At 49.4% G+C, this 21,312-nt stretch overlaps 2 protein-coding genes across 4 annotated transcripts in view; one reads left to right on the top strand and one right to left on the bottom strand.

Annotated features, from left to right (window-relative positions):
• Positions 1-21,312, top strand: part of CCDC102A (coiled-coil domain containing 102A) — an 820,703-nt gene that overhangs the window by 253,020 nt on the left and 546,371 nt on the right. For 2 of the 3 annotated variants that reach the window (XM_085636974.1, XM_085636977.1), the window contains exon 3: positions 1,145-1,215. The exons of the other annotated variant lie outside the window; for it this stretch is intronic. The gene's annotated coding sequence lies outside the window, so the exon portion shown is untranslated. The remainder of the gene's footprint in view (positions 1-1,144; positions 1,216-21,312) is intronic. 3 annotated transcript variants of the gene reach the window in all.
• The window catches only part of MMP15 (matrix metallopeptidase 15), a 180,196-nt gene that overhangs the window by 59,283 nt on the left and 99,601 nt on the right, over positions 1-21,312 (bottom strand). The window contains exon 2 of the mRNA XM_085636971.1: positions 463-611. Coding sequence (XP_085493097.1) covers positions 463-611 — 149 coding nt within the window. The remainder of the gene's footprint in view (positions 1-462; positions 612-21,312) is intronic.

The following is a 21,312-nucleotide window of genomic DNA, read 5'->3' on the forward strand; positions in this document are numbered from 1 at the left end:
CAGACGTGGGTCTCGTGCTCTCCATACCACTGGAATCAAACTATCTTGGCTGAAGAGGGGGGAAACCCCGAAACTGGTCCTAGGATGCTTGTTTCCAGTCCAGGGAGGACCTGGCTTGGCAGTTCGGGCTGGACTGTTCCCATGAGGCACAGGGTCAAGACTGATTTGCATATGGCTGGGTTCAAACTGGAATGGCATGGTGAGCACAAAAACAATGGATTTAGGCCCAAATCTCTGTACTGGGGTGAATGTATGACATTGTTCTGCATTCTGTCCACCAACTGTTGTTTTTGCAAGAGAGGAAGAGCGGTGGAGACTTAGATAGAGGTCCTGTTAATGCTTATGAGATTTGAAAGAATGAAAGGCGATGATGAGGAGTGGGAGACTTAGAGGTGCTGATGAAAGAGCTTAGGCAGAGTTTGTGTGAGTTAGAGGTGTGGAGACACGGGGATGGCACCTCACTTTTTGGTCTCTTCGTCCAGCACGCCGGTGACTGTGATGCCGTAGAATCGTTGCATCTCGGAGATTGCAGAAGAAAGGATCTGTGCAGACCGCAGGGTTGACATCTGCCGACTTCCCTGAGGAATGTAACCGTAGAGCCGCAACCAGGCCTAGAAAAGAGAAGTAAAACTTACACACTGGCCACTTACAAACACGAGAGAGCCTGATTGGAAAAGTATGCAGGTAACCAGTAAGACCACAGAGAACCCAGTGATGGAGTAAGTGAGAGTACAGAGGAATAGAGGCCTCTGACCGGAAATATTGGAGACTTGTGAAGTGTATATGGCCCATGACTTGAAACGCATAGGCCTAGAAGGGCCGGAGCACCTGCCATTGTCTTAAAAGCTCATCCCCACCAAACCGTAAGCCTGCTTGGATTCTTAACCTCAGATCCTCTTTGTTGCATATCGAAGTATCATATACACAAATATAATGTGACATAAATAGTGTGTCCTAAGTATTACTTACAAAATTATCTTGTTGAATGCAGATTTTCGACTATTAACTCCAGCATGGTGATATTTTTGTAAACAATATTCAGGACACAGTATTTTTGTCTGACGACACTTTGAGTATGATATTCTGATTTCATGTCTTCCTTTCAGCGGTGCAGCCTTGATGTTCTACTCTGTTTGGTTTATAGAACAGCATGTGGGAGGCAGGCCGTTGGGAAGGATTGATGTCCTAAGGACTGAGAGTACCGGTGCAACTAAAGTGAGTAACGTTTTCCAGCTCTCTTCTTCAAACGTGCACAAAAAGTCTAATGTGGTGACAATGTGTACTGATATTACAACCACCACAACCAGAATGAGCCCAGACAAATGTATCTTGCAAGATAGCTTAGGGGCTGATTACGATGCCTGCCATCGTTGAGGTGCTTGGGACCGGCCTCCAGTAAGGCGGCGGTCCCGCTAAGCACATTACGATGCGCCCGACACTATGGGGGGCGCATCCAGAGGCCTTAACATTGCGGACGGTGCTGCTGGCTGCAGCACCGTCCGCAATGTGAAAATGACACGCAGGCACCCCACGGTGTCTGCCACTTTGTGCAGGGGGGTACAACTATGGTACCCCCCAAGTGCACCACCACCCTCCCCCTACACAGAGGGGGCCCGCAACGGGCCCCCAAATCCGTTTCCCGCCAGCCTTTCCATGGCGGCTCCCCACCATGGAAAGGCTGGCTGAGGCCAGCATTGTGATCTGGAAGACGGTGCCTGCTAGGCACCGCCACCATTCAGCTCCAACTTTCCACTCCGCTAGGCAATCATAACGGTTGCCTGTGGCGGAAGCGTGGCGGGCGGTCTTTGCGCCCACCACGCTTGGGAACGATTCCTCCCGCCATCGTAATGTGGCGGGGGAAAATTGCCAGTCAGATGGCGGAGGGCCTGCCACCGCACGGCTGGCGGTGGCTGGCCTTCCGTCATCATAATTGGCCCCTTAGTTTGGCAATGCCGTGAAAGCTGACCTTAAAAACGTGAGAGGTGTAGCCCAAGATCTATTGGTAAGATCAATAGGAATGCTCCACTAAAAGGCGCATACGCTGGCTCCACCCTAACATAATAATCATAAACATCTACAGAAAGTGCGAAGCAAGATCCCCTAGGTCCACAAATGTTTGACCCCACCCTGCTCTCTGGCTCACAGAGGAAGATCAAAAGAAATACTGTAGCTCCCCCAGTAAGGATAGGCCCCATGACACATAAGGACAAGAAACAAATAGTATAATGACTCACGTCATCTGTACTGCTCTGCATCAACAATGTCTCTCATATCACCACAACCAGAAAACGGCTTGGAGCTGAAAGCAACTTGACGTCCGGATAGCAGCGCCAATGATGTGACAGATGCATATGTCTATGGCACTCCACTCCAGCGAGTCAGTTCCCTATGTTCCCCATTACATTGAGGGCTCTATACATCGCAGGCACTACATCAGGAGTCACTACATGGCAGGTTAGTTTTCCTGCAATTACATATGGAGTCACTACTTCGCACGAGACATTAAATTACAGGTAGGAATTGATAACACTATTTTTTAAAATATGTTTTTAATCTGAACGCTATTATCTATTATGCATGCAGATGTGCAGAGTGCAATATACTCTTTATTGCCATTGTTGAGTGAGGGGTGGGGCCATGGCATAAGAGAGCCAAGCCTTAGAGTAAGTCAGGATGCCCATCCCCACCCTCACCAATGGTAATTAATTGTTAAATGCAATCTGTGAGGCAGTAAAAGGTGTTTTCCTAGTGTCAATTTCGCTGTACTGTCCTAATAAACTCGAGTTTGACCTTTGCACTGGAGTAATACATGTGTAAATGCTTATGCATTAGTACAGCTGCTCTAATTAATATGGTATTTTGCCACATTTACTTTCACTGCCATGATATTAATATGTTTATGCTATGGCTGTAAACGATATCTCATGGACAGTCAGGACAACAGTTGCGTAGCTAGACATTTTGCCGCCCGTGTCGGTCCCTGCGTATGTAAGTTTGTCGCAGGTAAGGGGGGGGGCCGCCTCATGTGCATAACATCTCACGATAAGACACTGACAGTTTGGAATGCATGTATACGAAAAACAAACATTGGGAAAACCAACCGGTCTCTCCTTTGAAACCTATTGGCTTTGCAAAATGTTTTTTGGCCATTTTGTACATACTCTGCAAGATGCTGTGCAGTAAGGCCAAGAGAAAAAAAAAAGCACGCGGCTGCATCATTTTGAAGGCATGCACACGAATCAGGACGTTTGCACATGCATGCGTCATGCTGCATCAAAATATGGCAAATGCCAGTTTATTAGATGAATCTGTGAATTAAAAAAAAAAGTAGTAGCAAGAATTTTTTTTTAAATAAGGCAGAGGGGGCCTTGGCCTCCTCAAAAAATAAAATAAAATATTTTAAAAATAAAAAAATGAAAAACGGCTAAAGGGGGGAGGGGGCAGTGGAGGAGCAGGTGAGGGAGTCCTAATGGAGTGGGCAGGGTCAGCAAAAACGGAGCATGAGGGAGAGCGACTCGGGCAGAGGAGCCTATCACAGGAAAGCAGTACGAAGCGCAGAAGAGGGTGGGAGTTTGGGTGGGGGTCAACCCGTGTCTGGCTGAGCGTGCACTCCCACCTAAAGTGCTAGGGCCTGGGTTCGCTCATGGCCCAGTCTGCTATCACAGACCGGTGTGTGCGCACTGGTATCTATCGTGATTAAACTCATGAGCAGCCTGCCATAACAGGCTGCTGTATGTGTGCACCAGCGCCTATGGTGCGCGTGAATACGTGTGCAGCCTGTTATCGCAGGCCTGTGCGTGCGCACGGACACACGTGTTAGTTAAACCTGTGTCCTATCTGCCACTGCAGACTCAGACAGGTGCACTTGCACCCCTGGTGCTGGGGACCATGTGTCCAACCTGCCATTGCAGGTTTGTGTGCGCACTAGTGCCCGTGTGTCCAGGTAGTGTGTGTTTTCACTGTCTGAGGCTTGCTCTTCCCATAGGTTAACATGAGGAAGTAGCTGACATTACTTCGGGCTGCAATAGTGGATTGCAGTGGAGCAGCCTCATGATGTTTCCTATCAATGAATTCACCATGCCAAACCCTTTCCAATGGTAATGGGAACTTTGGCGTACCTCGCTTCGAAATACCACCTATACTGTATGTACATTTCTTTGCCCTAAGAGTCTTGTGTACCGTGGTGCCTAGCTCCGGAGGACACCTTGGGTTGGGGAGCACATTTGTGCATTCCCCAGCTCAGTCATAAGACAAGAGAACTGAAGGGACCCGGACAAAGACTCAGGAGGTCTAAAAACAGGAATACTGAGAGTCCAAAGAGTGAGCCCCTGGAGTGAGCCCCTTCTCCAGAGATAGTGTGTGTGATTAATTAGCTGAGACCTGAGTAGTTGGGTCAGGAAGCGACGTGGGGGTTGGGGCAGGGGAAGGGACCGCAACTGCACGATCTCTTTGCTGAGACTGTTAACCAAACCTTCCAGGGTAGAGACTCTTTGAACAAGGGTGTTTAGGAGCACACCTGCGTGATTTTCTAGTCTACGAAGGGATTCCTGAGTGCGACAGACATCCTGAGCCACCAGTGAGTTCCGGTTTGTCCTTCCCTTCCCCTTCGCTTTAGGTGAATCAATGGCAACTGAGGACAGTCAAGTCCTCTAGGAGTTTTTGTCCTCTCCCCCTCCCTGCTCCTTCGCTGCCAGGCCCTTTCGAAATTCAAGGGACCTGTCCAGGACTACTATTAGACAGACTCCGAAATGAGGGGGGGCGTTGTATGTATCCAAAGCTTGACATTGTTAAGGATGTGACCACATCAATGAGAATAGAGGCACAAACCCTCCATGGTGTAGTAGTGCCCGAGGCCTGCCGCGTTTGGGCGATTTGTTCTTCAACATCTGAAATTTCCTCTGGTGATGCACCCCCCGCATTCGCCAGGAAAGATACAATTGTGATATTAGTCTGTGGGCGTTTGTCTGTCACATTAGACAATTCGCTTTCCTTCTGCCCATTATTTAGTCCCATGAGGCTGTGGCTCAGTGATTCACCGAAGAAGAACAGCAACGCTACAGGGGTATGGTACTCTGAATACAAAGGGAATACCAAGGAGCAGCAACGTGGGCCACTTCCAGAATGTGGCAGAAGCCAGTGCAATCAGAGAACTTCACAGCCCATGGAGAGGGATCAGCACCATGACAGTTAGTGGCCAGATATAACAAGCATTTGCAATGCAATAGGTCTCGCCTTTGCGAAGTTTGAGCTATTGGCATTGTAAATGACAATGCCTTTTATTTACGTGTTTTGAAAACCTGCAAGCGGGGCGTAAACACGCACTTTGTACTTATAGTCCTTGCTTACGAGAAGCAAGGCTGGCAGTAACTGCGCCTCTTTTACTGCCAGCCTTGCTTCTCGTAAGCAAAGACTATAAGTGCAAAGTGTGTGTTTATGCACCGCTGACAGGTTTTCAAAACACATAAATGAAAGGCACTGTCATTTACAATGCCAATAGCTCAAACGCTCACAAAGGAGAGACCTATTGCATTGCAAATGCTTGTTTTTAAATGTCATTAATTTTCCAAACATAATAAAACGTTGCTGGGTCTTGAGACGACACAACAGGTGTGCACCTGGAGGTTTCAGTAGGTTACCTGCGCCCCTCCCCCCACCAGCCATCAGGGCCCAGCACCTTCAGACCTCCTCTTCTCCCACCGTCGCTGACACACCCCACAAACCACTCTCCCCAGTCAATTTGTCGTGTTACTGTCTTGCTCAGGAAATGCTGACTAATTTCTGCCTTATTATTGATTGCTACCACCTCCCCCTCCCCCCCCCCCCCCCAGACCACTTAGCCGCGGCTGCTCCATGTGTAGAGGCAGCCGGATGTATCGGTTCACTTTTCAACAGGAAATGGTATTTAAAAAGATCCAGACAGACACAAAAACATTACATGATGATGGAGTGAGAGATGGTGTAAACACCAGGGGGCGGGGGGCAGGACAGACATGGAAACGAGGCTCCAGTTGATGCCCTCACAGCACCCCTGCCATCTGCTGTATCGGGAGAGTTGTAGGTTTATGGAGTCGTTTGTGATTTGCGGTTATTCCCTGTGTAGATTTGTACCACTTTAGCAGCTGTCCGTGCAGACATACAGAAAATTAATTTTTAGATGCAAGGGCAGGGCAGTTGGGATGTTTCCTGCCAGGCCGATGCCCCCAACAGGATACTCGATATAGACACAAGGGTTGCAGGTAAAGGATAACAGTTACACAATCTATAAACGTGAGAAATACACAATTTCCCTATGGAGTCCTTAGTGCCTGATCCCCTAGAAGATGTGATGTCCCATTGGCTCTTTGATGGATCAGTGCTTAAGAAGACAAGATGTCCTAGCCGTTCTTCCTTGGCAGGGTGCCATAGAAGAAGTAACGCCCTTGTGGCTCTTTGCTGCTCAATACGTAAGAAGGTGAATGTATTGTTGGCCTCTCATTCGCTGGGTTTGAGGGAAGGCAAAATGCTCCAACACCCCCTTGATGTTGGGGTTCTATAGAACACAGAGTATTATAAATGCTCCTTTGCGACTGGGTGCTAGAGAGACAATATGTTCTGTTGTGTCTTTGTTCACTGGGAGTCATATAAAACACACAGTCCCAATCTCTCTACAATTGAGTCGTATAGAAGAGTGAATTTCAGCCAAGTGCAGCGCATCGTTTGGGTGCTGTGGAAGAGTGGGTGCCCTGGCTGCTACCTCAAAAGTTGGGTGTCACAGAAGAATGGATATATGGCGGGTCCTGTTGAAGAGTGGCTGCCCCCAGTTGTCAGAGCATGTATTGGGTGCTGTAGAAGAGTGGATGCCCTCTGTTGTCAGAGCATGGGTTGGATGCTGTAGCAGAGCGGCTGCTCCCAGTAGGCAGAGCATGGGTTGGTTGCGGTAGAGCCTGAATGCCCCGGTAGTCAGTGCATCGCCTGGGTGCGGTAGAGAGTGAATGCCCCGGTAGTCAGTGCTTTGTTTGGGTGCTGTAGAGAGTGAATGCCTCGGTAGCCAGTGCATCGTTTGGGTGCTGTGGAGAGTGAATGCCCCGGTAGTCAGTGCAACGTCTGGGTGCCGTAGGAGACCGGACTGACAGCGCCTCGTCGGTGCAGTAGTAGGATGGATGTCGGCCGAGCAGCACCCAGGAACCCAGGAGTGACAGCCCCGGACGGCTCTGCATCAGCGCCGGTTGACTGCTCTGGAGAACAAGTGATTCGTCCCTCCGATGACCCGCCCTCCCTCCCGCACAGGCGCCTGCAGAGGCCGTGATGCGCCCAGCGCTCGGCCGGGTTAAGGGGCTTGGAGAGTATTTAATCCTCCTGGCAAGTAATTACAGGGACGGCCTCTGGGGACTGCGGGCTGAGGTGTGTACTTTTCGAAAACCTTTCCGTAGGTGGTGATGGAACAAAGGAACTTTATCTGCCCTCGCTGCCCCGTTATGTCCCGGCCGATTCGACCCTGCACAGCCCAAGAGAGATGTGTGCATAAATGAAATATCTGTAAAGACACCAGAGTCAAGCGTTCGTTCCTGTTCTTCTGCATTGCTTGTTTAACCTTCCTTTTATTGCCTGTTTGTTCATCCTTCGTTTTTCAGACACTCTTTTCATTGCATTCGTCGTTCAGCCCCACTGCTCCCCACACACTGTGTGCCAAGTATACAACAAGCACAGTCCGCTTTCACTTTCGTCCGTAGTGAAAGCTTTCTTGTCTTTATGGGGCCATGTGTTTGAAACACATGGCCCCATAAAGATAAGAAAGCTTTCACGACGCACGGAAGGCAGACGAGCCCGTCCAAATGGGACGGCTCAAAAAGCCGTGCAAAAACATCACCAACAGCTCTTTTCCAATGGCTGGCCACCGTTTAGCATAAACGGTGATGCCAGCCAATGGAAAAGAGGGGCGGGGCTTAATGCCCTTTACAGAAATACCCAAAATCATTAAATATCGCAAGCGAGACTGCACATGTGCGCAGCCTGCGCCATGCAAGACCTAAAAATTAATATACAAATCTCTTCCAGTCAGGGAGAAAACAGATGGCAGTCAAAGTTTGCATGACAGAAAGGATTTTACTGCATTATCCTTATGGGGACTGTAGTCGTTTACATCGCATGCGTTTACAACGCGGTCATTACAACGACTGCGTTGTTACATCGCAGTACCATTACAAAGCAACTCATTACAACGACTTGCTATAGGAGGTGCGCTGGACTTAGGAATAGTATAATATACTATTCCAACTCCAGTGTGTGCAACAGTAGGAAAGGTGTTGGAATAGTAAATTATACTATTCCTTAGTTTAGAGAGCCCCCTAGAGCAAGTCGTAACGACTTGTGTTGTAATGGTACTGTGATGTAACAATGCAGTCGTTGTAACGACCGTGTTATCGCATGCGTTGTAACGCATGCGATGTGATGGCTGTTTCTCCCTTATGGTGAGCCAAGGGAGGGTGGCCATGCCCTGCCTCTTCCTGGTGCTGACGGGCACAGGACGGTTCTGCCCTTGGACCGCGCGCGTCCCTCACAGCAGGACTCCCACTCGTTGACACAGTGCCGATTGTTGGCAGATGGCAGCCCAGCAAAGGATTCTGGGACCCTTGGTCCCCAGCAGTCACAGTTGCAGTCCTTGACGGCTCTGCCCTTACAACTACAGCGAAGTAAGGAGGTGAGGGGATGCCAATGAGTGCACCTGCTGCAACAAACGTCCAGGGCTGCTGATAATCAATGGCCCAGGCATTTAGTCAGCAGTCAGTAAGCAGCGTGCCCCCCATAAGCAGCATTCATGAAATTTTCTCATATGCGTTTGGCACATTAAAGCCAGACCCGTTGGCTTTTCCAGGGCTAGTTTGTGATGCTGTGGCTTGGCTTAGGCGTGTGGTGATTTGTGGCGCTGTGGTTTGTGTGGAGAAGTGGGAGCTCTGGGGTGTCCGCAGTGCCCCTCCTTGGTGCGTTTTGCTTGGAAAGGAGGAACCTCCTGGATCTCAGCAGTGTCGCTCCTGACATGGTTTAAATTGAGTGTAGGGAACTCTCCGTTCCTGCGAGAGGAACCGGGAGGAAGGGCCTTATGTGGCAACCTTTTTGTTAAGGTTACGGAGCTCATAGTTCTTGCTTTTTTCCATGTCAACCTGCCTCTCCTCGTGTTATAAATAAATACTTGGATTTGTCAGAACATCCCAGGATATTGCGATTTACAAAAAGATCACGAAATCGGCACTTTTGTAAGAATACCATAATTTTTACAAAAGTTCTCACAAAATGTTTTTTTTATTTTTTTTACTTTGGTGTTCACCCTCTCTTTACTGGCTCTGGGCTCCTGCTGAGCCAGTAAAGGAAGGGTGAGCAACAGGCCAGAAGGCAGCAGAGGTGTTAAATTCCTCTGTTGCAAGCCTTTAAAATGCACAGAGCCCCCTCCTGTGCGATTAGTCTGCCCTCAGACATTTGTATGTTCCCTACAGACTGTGCAGGCCCTTGAAAGGCTCTCCTGCCCCGCACCCCCCACTGCACTGCTCTCCCTCGACCCGCTCTTGTTTACTATTAACCCCTAACCTCTTGAATGTTTCCTCCTTTTTTTTCTTTTTATGTCGAGCCAAGGCAGCACGCATGAGGTCTATCGACATGCTGTTGCCTTCTCTGGGGGCTTAGACCACGCCCACCGCTTGACATTTGTTTCTTCATGGGGCTTTCAAAATTCCTTGTTTGTCATTGGTGGAAGGTTGCTATTTGTCCCTCCTTTTTGGTGTGGTGTTCCCTCCCATGGGCTGCCCCTGTTGTGTGTTCCCCTATTCTTTTGTTTATTTATGCTTTTTTCAGCGCACTCTTTTTTATCTTTAGGTTTGTTTTACTAAGCGCACGGGACGGGCTGAATTTACACATGCTGTTTTCAGGGCTACTGTAACCAGTCACCGGCAGGGGGCAGAGAACAAAAACTGCTGTCCGTCTCGTATTCTCTGTAGCTTCTCGCCCCGCATATGCCTCGGGGTACTTCATGTCAGACCGAAGGTTGTGGTTTAATTCAAAGTTCTTCTCCATATCACATCCACCATTGATCAGGGTTTGCCATTGGCGGAGATGATGATTTGTGTCAAGCTAGAGTTGTTTGTGAGGTTACAGTGGTGAAGCAATAAACTTCACTGAAAAAGTCTTATGACTGGCACTGAGCGTGTGCGTAGTGGTCTGAGTGGTGGAAGTAAAAAGCGTTGCTTGGCAGTAACAGTAGTTCCTTGCTCACAGCAGACATCTGACAGACACGTGTGCAGTGCAGGTTTTGCTCTGAAGTGTGGAGGAAACGCAGTGCTGTATGTATTACTGCCCATTGCCCTGCTTGTCAGTTGGACCCAAGATGTCCCTGCTTTTTCCCGTGGTCTTCTTGCTAGCCATCCCAGCACTTTGGGCTCGCTACACTCCCGACTGGCGGTCCCTGGACACACGTCCTTTGCCAGCCTGGCATGATGAGACCAAGTTCGGGATATTCCTGCGCTGGGGAGTCTTCTCTGTACCTTTCTTCTGCACTGAATGGTTTTGGTGGAACTGGGCAGGCAAGCACAACCCGAAGCACATAAACTTCATAAAACTATGCTGTGTCGCAGGGGTCACGTCCACTGACTTTGCACCCGGCTTCACCACAGAGTTCTTCAATCCGGACGTGTGGGCTGAGCTCTTCGAGGCTGCGGGGGCCAAGAGAATGTGGGAAAGTAGGGAGGGTGGCAGTACATTGCGTCATAAATCAGACTGCATAACCTAATATATAGTAATTGAATAGCTATTTAATACCTAGCAGCGCAATGCACAGGATAATGTGCTGCATACCTGAAAACTTATAAGGCCCCAAAAGAAAAACCTATTGGCTACGTTACAGACTGTGACACAGCACAGTCTCCAGCAGTGACAGAGCACAAGCCTTCACCTTCAGGATGTTTGTGGCAAGTACATTTTTCACACCACGGAAATACAGTGAATTTTGAGGTTTTGGGCCGCAAATGTTGATTTTTTTTGTTTTTGGCTGAAAAAGTAGCCACCCAGAGTCGCAAAATCAGATTTGTAGAGCGCAGCTAATCACCCCTGAGGGTATCCAGGCACTTTCCATAGGCACAGGGAGATTAAGTGATCTGCCCAGTATCACTGGATGTTGAGTCTGCACCAGTCTGCCTCACGGTTCCGTCTTCCACCCCCTCTGGGAGTACTGGGCCACCCCCGGCCTTTCTCGTACTCCTCCGCCGACTGCACTATTTACTTCCCCACTCACTTTCATAATCACTCTGGAAGGAGACATTGTAAACAGAACTGGCGTGCAGGGGACAGATGGCAAGATGCCTGTCTTTACTGTCACCGCCCAGACACGCAGCCTGTCTGATCTTGCACACATGGGGGTCTAAGTCAGGAGTGAGGGGCATCGGCAGAGCTCCGAGGGGATTAAAATAAAGGGATAGCAGGAGTGTGCTGCAGAGGACTGAGGCACATGGTATGCAAGAGGTGTGCTGTGACCTCGGTTCTGTAATAGCAAGGGTGCAGCCAGGGGTGAGGTATATTCTCAAAGCTGCAGGTTGTAGTACTGAGATAGTAGAGGTCGCTGCTGGATCGACCTCCACTGGTAGGTCTCTGTTGAGGTCACAGTAAAGACAGAGTAGGAAATGATGCAGAGCCGGTGTAATGCCCCAGTACTCCAGTACTGGGGTGGTTGCGGGCTATGGTTGAGGTGCATTATAAGAGCAGCAGTACTGGAGTACTGGGGTGGTTGCGGGCTATGGTTGAGGTGCATTATCAGAGCAGCAGTAATGGAGGACTGGGGTGGTAGCGGGCTATGGTTGAGGTGCATTATCAGAGCAGCAGTACTGGAGTACTGGGGTGGTTGCGGGCTATGGTTGAGGTGCATTTTCACAGCAGCAGTACTGGAGAACTGAGGTGGTTGTGGGCTATGGTTGAGGTGCATTTTCAGAGCAGCAGTACTGGAGGACTGGGGTGGTTGCAGGCTATGGTTGAGGTGCATTACCAGAGGAGCAGTACTGGAGGACTGGGGTGGTTGCGGGCTATGGTTGAGGTGCATTATCAGAGCAGCAGTAATGGAGGACTGGGGTGGTTGCGGTCTATGGTTGAGGTGCATTATCAGAGCAGCAGTACTGGAGAACTGGGGTGGTTGCGGGCTATGGTTGAGGTGCATTATCAGAGCAGCAGTACTGGAGGACTGGGGTGGTTGCGGGCTATAGTTGAGGTGCATTATCAGAGCAGCAGTACTTGAGGACTGGGGTGGTTGCGGGCTATGGTTGAGGTGCATTATCAGAGCAGCAGTACTGGAGGACTGGGGTGGTTGCAGGCTATGGTTGAGGTGCATTATCAGAGCAGCAGTACTTGAGGACTGGGGTGGTTGCGGGCTATGGTTGAGGTGCATTATCAGAGCAGCAGTAATGGAGGACTGGGGTGGTTGTGGGCTATGGTTGAGGTGCATTATCAGAGCAGCAGTAATGGAGGACTGGGGTGGTTGCGGGCAATGGTTGAGGTGCATTATCAGAGCAGCAGTACTGGAGGACTGGGGTGGTTGCGGGCTATGGTTGAGGTGCATTATCAGAGCAGCAGTAATGGAAGACTGGGGTGGTTGAGGGCTATGGTTGAGGTGCATTATCAGAGCAGCAGTACTGGAGAACTGGGGTGGTTGCGGGCTATGGTTGAGGTGCATTATCAGAGCAGCAGTACTGGAGGACTGGGGTGGTTGCGGGCTATAGTTGAGGTGCATTATCAGAACAGCAGTACTGGAGGACTGGGGTGGTTGCGGGCTATGGTTGAGGTGCATTATCAGAACAGCAGTACTGGAGGACTGGGGTGGTTGCGGGCTATGGTTGAGGTGCATTATCAGAGCAGCAGTAATGGAGGACTGGGGTGGTTGTGGGCTATGGTTGAGGTGCATTATCAGAGCAGCAGTACTTGAGGACCGGGGTGGTTGCGGGCTATGGTTGAGGTGCATTATCAGAGCAGCAGGACTGGGGTGGTTGCTGGCTATGGTTGAGGTGCATTATCAGAGCAGCAGTACTTGAGGACTGGGGTGGTTGCGGGCTATGGTTGAGGTGCATTATCAGAGCAGCAGTAATGGAGGACTGGGGTGGTTGTGGGCTATGGTTGAGGTGCATTATCAGAGCAGCAGTAATGGAGGACTGGGGTGGTTGCAGGCAATGGTTGAAGTGCGTTATCAGAGCAGCAGTACTGGAGGACTTGGGTGGTTGCTGGCTATGGTTGAGGTGCATTATCAGAGCAGAAGTACTCAGGTGGGAGCAGGCTATGGTTGAGGTGCATTATCAGAGCAGCAGTACTGGAGGACTGGGGTGTGGTTGCGGGCTATGGTTGAGGTGCATTATCAGAGCAGCAGTACTGGAGGACTGGGGTGGTTGCGGGCTATGGTTGAGGTGCATTATCAGAGCAGCAGTACTTGAGGACTGGGGTGGGTGCGGGCTATGGTTGAGGTGCATTATCAGAGCAGCAGTAATGGAGGACTGGGGTGGTTGTGGGTTATGGTTGAGGTGCATTATCGGAGAGCAGCAGTACTGGAGGACTGGGGTGGTTGCGGGCTATGGTTGAGGTGCATTATCAGAGCAGCAGTACTTGAGGACTGGGGTGGTTGCGGGCTAAGATTGAGGTGCATTATCAGAGCAGCAGTAATGGAGGACTGGGGTGGTTGTGGGCTATGGTTGAGGTGCATTATCAGAGCAGCAGTACTGGAGGACTGGGGTGGTTGCGGGCTATGGTTGAGGTGCATTATCAGAGCAGTAGTACTTGAGGACTGGGGTGGTTGCGGGCTGTGGTTGAGGTGCATTATCAGAGCAGCAGTAATGGAGGACTGGGGTGGTTGTGGGCTATGGTTGAGGTGCATTATCAGAGCAGCAGTACTGGAGGACTGGGGTGGTTGCGGGCTATGGTTGAGGTGCATTATCAGAGCAGCAGTACTGGAGGACTGGGGTGGTTGCGGGCTATGGTTGAGGTGCATTATCAGAGCAGAAGTACTGAGGTGGGGGCAGGCTATGGTTGAGGTGCATTATCAGAGCAGCAGTAATGGAGGACTGGGGTGGTTGTGGGCTATGGTTGAGGTGCATTATCAGAGCAGCAGTACTGGAGGACTGGGGTGGTTGCAGGCAATGGTTGAGGTGCATTTTCACAGCAGCAGTACTGGAGAACTGGGGTGGTTGCGGGCTATGGTTGAGGTGCATTATCAGAGCAGCAGTACTGGAGTACTGGGGTGGTTGCGGGCTATGGTTGAGGTGCATTTTCACAGCAGCAGTACTGGAGAACTGGGGTGGTTGCGGGCCATGGTTGAGGTGCATTATCAGAGCAGCAGTACTGGAGGACTAGGGTGGTTGCGGGCTATGGTTGAGGTGCATTATCAGAGCAGCAGTACTGGAGGACTAGGGTGGTTGCGGGCTATGGTTGAGGTGCATTATCAGAGCAGCAGTACTGGAGGCCTGGGGTGGTTGCGGGCCATGGTTGAGGTGCATTATCAGAGCAGCAGTACTGGAGGACTAGGGTGGTTGCGGGCTATGGTTGAGGTGCATTATCAGAGCAGCAGTACTGGAGGACTGGGGTGGTTGCGGGCTATGGTTGAGGTGCATTATCAGAGCAGCAGTACTGGAGGCCTGGGGTGGTTGCGGGCTATGGTTGAGGTGCATTATCAGAGCAGCAGTACTGGAGGACTGGGGTGGTTGTGGGCTATGGTTGAGGTGCATTATCAGAGCAGCAGTACTGGAGGACTGGGGTGGTTGCGGGCCATGGTTGAGGTGCATTATCAGAGCAGCTGTACTGGAGGACTAGGGTGGTTGCGGGCTATGGTTGAGGTGCATTATCAGAGCAGCAGTACTGGAGGACTGGGGTGGTTGCGGGCTATGGTTGAGGTGCATTATCAGAGCAGCAGTACTGGAGGCCTGGGGTGGTTGCGGGCTATGGTTGAGGTGCATTATCAGAGCAGCAGTTTACAGTACTGGAATAGCAGTAGTGGTGTGATCAAGAGCTGTGCTGCATCAGACGTAGTTCTCAGAAGTAAGGTAGCAGAGTGTGCCGCAGGGCAGGGTGGAGGCGCACCGGCAGAGCTGTGGGGAGATGCCAGTTCTGGCATATCAGGGCTGGTGAAGACCACAGTAGAGAGGAATCATCTCAGCCGTCAACCTAAAGCACACCTGTGGTAGGTGCAGTGGGAGTGCAGGGTTGGTGCGGCCTAGGCCGGGGTGCACAGACAGTGCAGCGCCGAGGCAGATGCAGAACAGTGATGGCAGGAGAGGCGGGCCATGGCCTAGGTACAGTGGCAGTGCAGATGCAGGACAGTGTGGAGCACGCTTACGAACATGCATGTCCCATTACAGCTATATCAGTGGCAGTGGAGGCCAAGGTTGAAGGGCATTTACAGAGCCGTGTGCCTCTCTGGTGGAATAGAAGAGGCAGAGGTAGGCCAAATGTTGACGTACCTAGAAAACGTGGTATATCTGGGTACTGGTGCGGCAGGAGGTAATGCAGATGAAGACTGGGGTGCATTGGCAGAGCTGGATGTCTCAGTACTGAAATGGCAGAGGGCGCCTCATGGCAACATTGACTTTCTCTGACAGCTGTACGTCTGGCGTACTGAGGTGCCGTGGCAGAGCCGTACGTCTCAGCACTGCAAGAGCAGCGAGTACTGCAGGGCAGCAGCTGTGTCAGTACTGGGGTGTTCAGGTGCACCGACAGAGCTGTACGTCTCAGTACTGCACTAGCAGCGAGTACTAGAGGGCAGCAGCTGTGTGTCAGTACTGGAGTGCCCATGTGCATTGGCAGAGCTGTACGTCTCAGTACTGCACTAGCAGCGAGTACTAGAGGGCAGCAGCTGTGTGTCAGTACTGGAGTGCCCATGTGCATTGGCAGAGCTGTACGTCTCAGTACTGCACTAGCAGCGAGTACTAGAGGGCAGCATCTGGGTGTCAGTACTGGAGTGCCCATGTGCATTGGCAGAGCTGTACGTCAGAGTACTGCACTAGCAGCGAGTACTACAGGGCAGCAGCTGTGTGTCAGTACTGGAGTGCCCATGTGCATTGGCAGAGCTGTACGTCTCAGTACTGCACTAGCAGCGAGTACTACAGGGCAGCATCTGGGTGTCAGTACTGGAGTGCCCATGTGCGTTGGCAGAGCTGTACGTCTCAGTACTGCAAAAGTAGCGAGCACTGGGGGCAACAGGCGCGTGTCTCAGTACTGGAGAGGTGGAAGGCGCTTGATGGCTGCTTCGAGGCGCACTGGCACAGTTGCATGTCGCAGCACTGGAGTGACAGAGGGCAATACTGGGAAGCACTGAGTTCTGTTTGAGGAGGGGGAGCCTGGGTCTGCCAAGTGCGTCCGCTGGAGCCTGGCAGGGACTCGAAGGCGCTAATCATGTGCCCGGCCAGGAATAGCCCCGTCACAGGCAGGATCGGCCTTCAATTTATAACTCTCAACGGCCGGGCGCGCGCCGGGCAGGTCTGAACAGAGCACTAAGCACTGGCGCTGTGCCCCGCTGCCACCGCTCCCCGTATCTCAGCACAGATCTGCCCCCGCCACACACGCGCACAGCCCTACCACAGTGAAGACTGGCTCCATGTCACCGGGACCAGCGCCTCCCACTCCCGGGTTTCACCCTTTTACAAATTAGTGTTGTCAGTTATGTTAAACCAATTGAGATGAATCAGTACTGCAACTCCCAGAATGCACTAGTAACACGAAGCACGGGGTTGTAAAGAACGTTTTCCTGGAACATGGAGTCATCTGGGAGCCTTTGCTATAATCCTGCTCCTGCGATATGTTATGATTAAGTCGAACCCACCACTGCAGCATTTTCTACATTTTCAGTACCCCTGCTGAGCTCCACTGCAAAGCTGATCGTGGCACTACATACGTCATTGCTGGAAATGCTGTGAGCGCTCGTGTGCTGTATTCCTCGGGGTCGAGACGGGAAAGCGTTTGGTCCAAACTGCCGTGACTCTTTCAAGGTAGTCCGCATATGCACACAGCCATATATGGCATGGCTCCGCATTGTCTGGAAAAGACACTCACTTGTAAGCTATAAGCCTCTGCTCACAGCTGGCAGGGTGATTATTCATAAACGTCAGATTTTTTTTAGGTTTACTGCAACCAAAAGTTCTCGGCTTCTGGTGTGATGCTTTTTTTTTTTTTTTTTTTTTTTAGAAAAGCACAGGCCACAAACTAACAACAAGTAAAAATACAAAGAAAATTGCTGCCGCCTAATTCTGGCAACCCTAAGCTTTCACTAAAGAGACGAAATAAAAAATAATAATAAACATTTGGTAGCATTTGAAACGAAATGTACGGGAACAAGCAGTTGCACTTAAAACAGGTATTTAGCACCTTTTTAGTTTTAATACACATCACCTAAAATAGGATTCCTACTGGTAGATGGAAACGGTACTATTGGCCTTGATTTACGGTAATCTGAAAGTTTAAACACACTGAAACAATACAAAAGGATAAAGAATGGAAAGAAAAAAGGATTTCGCAAATAAAGTATTCACCCACCAACTTCAACATCTAAGAGCACTTCTTTTTAGTCACACGAGCAAACGGAAAAATTACATCACTCGAAGTAGGAGAGCCAATGACAGAAGTCACATGGCCCATTGCCTCATGCTAGGGTCGGTGGAGGCGAAACCTGAATGACTGCCTAACAGACCAATGGATGAACAGGCCAGAGACCCTTCTTGAATGTGTGTGTGTGTAAGTATTTGTGTTCAAAATATTTTATTGAATTTTTGTTCAAATACAACTAAAAGATAGACAGCACATAAAATATTATGATTAAGCAATAATACCTAAATAACATTGTATATCACAAGCAAAATCATAGAAAAAAAATATCTTAGGTAATGAGAAAATACATAATCAAAAATACCAAAAGGGAGGATACAGTATTAACATTGCAAACGGCCGGCCACCTCAAAAGCAGAGCAAAACAAAGATTAGAGGGACAATTATAACAACCTCCCCCGATGAACAGTCTATCTTTGTGACAAAACGAAATACATTTTCACCATTAAGTGGCAAAGTTAGCTCGTGGCATGCTGGACTCATCACGCATTTCTATTACTACTCGTATAATTATTAAAAATGCCTTCAAAAGGCCCCTCTCCGCAGTTTCCTGTAGTGCAGATGTACTGGTTTCAAATAAGGATTTGTGTTGTGACATAGTCATTTTTTTTTTTTATATTGTTAATTCATTGTGAAGGCATAAAGCCAAACATAAAGTCATTTGCTTGCCTAAAATACACAGACACATTGCAGGCAGACAGCTGAGGTGAGAAAAGCCAGATCTTACAGCCCCCCCCGTCTCCCTCAGCGGAAGGACATTTTTTAAACTACGTCATCATTGAGGGAAAGAGCTCCTCGGATGTACGGGCTCACGACAGCCCCCACCTCTGAGACCTGCTAAAATCACAGACGAGGCCTTCCAAATAGAAGCCGCAGTTTTATATGTTTTTGTCAGCAAAAAATACAGGAAGCCTGGAGAATTCATTTTAACCGTTGGTTTCTTTATGGGAAGCAATCGGAGAGGCACAGTGGAAGGGGAGATGTTCCAAGACACCAAAGGGCCTCCCCAGTTTGAACTCTGGAGTTTGCGGATAGCCCTGAGGAAGACAGTTATTGATACAAAAAAAATAATAGGTTCAACTATCACAGTCGGAAGAAGCCTTGGTGCGTGACTCGGGAGGGGTTCACGTTCACGACGAGGTTTTTCAGCACTTCTTGAGACTGGTGGCAGGTACACAGGCTTGACAACATTACAAAATCCTCAGCAAACGATTGAAGTATGGTACAAATATATACAGGCTGTTTTGAAGACCTGAGGAAACAATAAAAAGAAAGGAGAACTAGAATCCATATACTGATGTCAAATGTGTGCTCACACGTTGCACTAATATATTTGTACCATACTTCAATCATGTGCTGGGGATTTTGTAATGTTGTATCAAAGTGACCCGGATCACTGATTTGGGGAGACGGGTGGTTCTCCCTACCTTTCAGCACCGAGATCAAGATATTGTTCGATTGAATATTAGTGTTGCTCTCCTGAGTGGCGCCAATAGCCCTACTAAACAATACCACTGAACCGTATTACAACTTACACAGGCTTGACAGCCAGAAGCTTGCTTGGCCACTTCTGAGGGGAATAGGGTTCTCGGTTCAGTCGATTCTGATATCCACCGCTTTCGCGAAGGCCTTACCGTTCCAGCTGTAGCACCCAGAAACCCATTCATGTATGGGCGGGGGGATCTTGTTATCGTCAGTTTAAGTAAAGGACAGGTAAGCAAAGGTTTCCACAACCGTAGCCAGACCTAGATAATTAATGACACAGGTGATGGTGCGAATCCGTGCAGGGCACCACAAGAGGGTCAAAAGGGCGCAGTGTTTAATCCATGCCAGGGCTGAACCACAGGCTTTAGGAGACGCTGACTGTGACTGACCCTGGCACACTTACGAGTACCTAGCCTGGGCCGCTATCTGAAAACCGACCGGTACGATCGCTAGTACACACTGGGGTATATTTTCAAGAAAAGTGACGGAACGCGGCATTAAGCCAAGAAGCCTTCTTGACTTAACGCCATGCTCCGCCACTGCTGAAAACCACGGCTGCACCTTATTTACAGCGATCCAGTGCAGCCGTGAGTTTCCCCCTGCGCTGGCGCTAATTACAGCTGCCTAGGGCCAACGCAGGCACCCTTGCACCATAGTGCAAGGGTGCCTGCTTTGTGGGAATAACTGTTTATGTGCAGGAAGGTGTCCCTTCATGCACATAAACAATCTTAAAAGGCGAGTTATAACTTCTGTGTGCTGCTTTGTGCAGCACACATAGAAGCTGAAACTAGTCATTTTTAAAATGATTGTTTATGTGCATGAAGGGACACCTTCCTGCACTTAAACAATTATGCATGGCGTTTTGCTGTTTCTATGTGTGCCGTACAATGCAGCACACAGAAACAGCAAAAATGAGGAGAAAGAAAGCATCTCTCCTCGTTGGGCCATGTTAAGACCAGGTTTTTGGGTCTTAATTTTGGTGCAGCCTCATATTGATAAATATGGGGCAGCATCAAAATCAAAGGGTGTTGCGGCAGAACGTCCTTCTTCAACACCCATTGCCCTCCCCTTTCATTCCAAGTATAGCGTGAAAGGGGGCCTTATAAACAAGGCAGCGTTAAGTGGCTTAACACTGCCTTGTAAATAAGGCAAAGCTGTATCGCCACAGGAACGACGAAAAAAGTGACGTTCCTGTGGCAATAGGGGCTTGTAAATATGCCCAATTCTGTGACTGCTCCCCGGGCAAAACCCTGCGACTGACCGTTCGGCTAGAGCAGCATTCTCACTGAATGACTGACGCATACCTGCCACAGCTCTTTGAAGTAGTTTAGTAAGCAATGGGATTTGGGAAACAACCTTAAAGTGACAGGGGTGGTCGCATAGATTCAGATTCGATTTCTTTCAAAGTGGTCCCATAACAAACTTGCAGTGGCTCAAGAGCCAACCACTGAGCCAGTAACATGTTATGAAACTGTTGGACCTGTGACAGGATCCCAGAGCTTTAGTTGGATAGTTTGGATGCCAAAGCTCATGGAGGATTCACATGGTTTACTCAGAGCCACAGTTTCTGCCAACGGAGGCACTGGCACGAGAACAACGGGCTCAAAAGCAACTTGTTGGCCCACTCTCTGATTCTTCACAATTAGATTTTTCTTCTAACTCTCCCCAAAGCAGGTCAAATTTTCTCCTGCTCGAACATGAAAAAAGTACTGAGAATATTCAGCAAAGTTCAAGTGATGGCGCTGTGATACCCAAGAAGGCTAACCAGTCCGACTAATTACATTTTCTGTTACAGCCTTAAGCTACTTACCCCTATTAAAAAAAGGCTAACCTTGACACTTCTGTACACAGAAATACTCTGCCCATTGCTGCAGTTGCGGTTGCACGTTGACCATGAATGACATTTCCAACCTAATCCGTCAAGAGTTTTGGCCAAAACAAACCACTGAGACGGGCACTCTTTAGGTGAATGGAACAGAGTACTTTCTCTGGGCTGCTGATGCTGGGGATACAAACTTGCTGTTGTTGCTGAATCTCTCAGTAGCCTTTGACTATGCTGTCCTTGGGTAACGGTTTCTATTCCTGCGCCACACATGGATTTTTGGTGGGACGGTCTTATATTAATTTACGCTATCTGGGCATCGACATTGTCTGCAGATAAATACTCCAAGGCACTCCCCTTTTCCGGTTTCCATTCTTGCACCACACATGGTTTTTGGTGGGACTGTCTTTAATTAATTGACTCTC

This window comes from Triturus cristatus, chromosome 12, assembly GCF_964204655.1.
Source record: "Triturus cristatus chromosome 12, aTriCri1.1, whole genome shotgun sequence".
Lineage (NCBI taxonomy): Eukaryota > Metazoa > Chordata > Amphibia > Caudata > Salamandridae > Triturus > Triturus cristatus.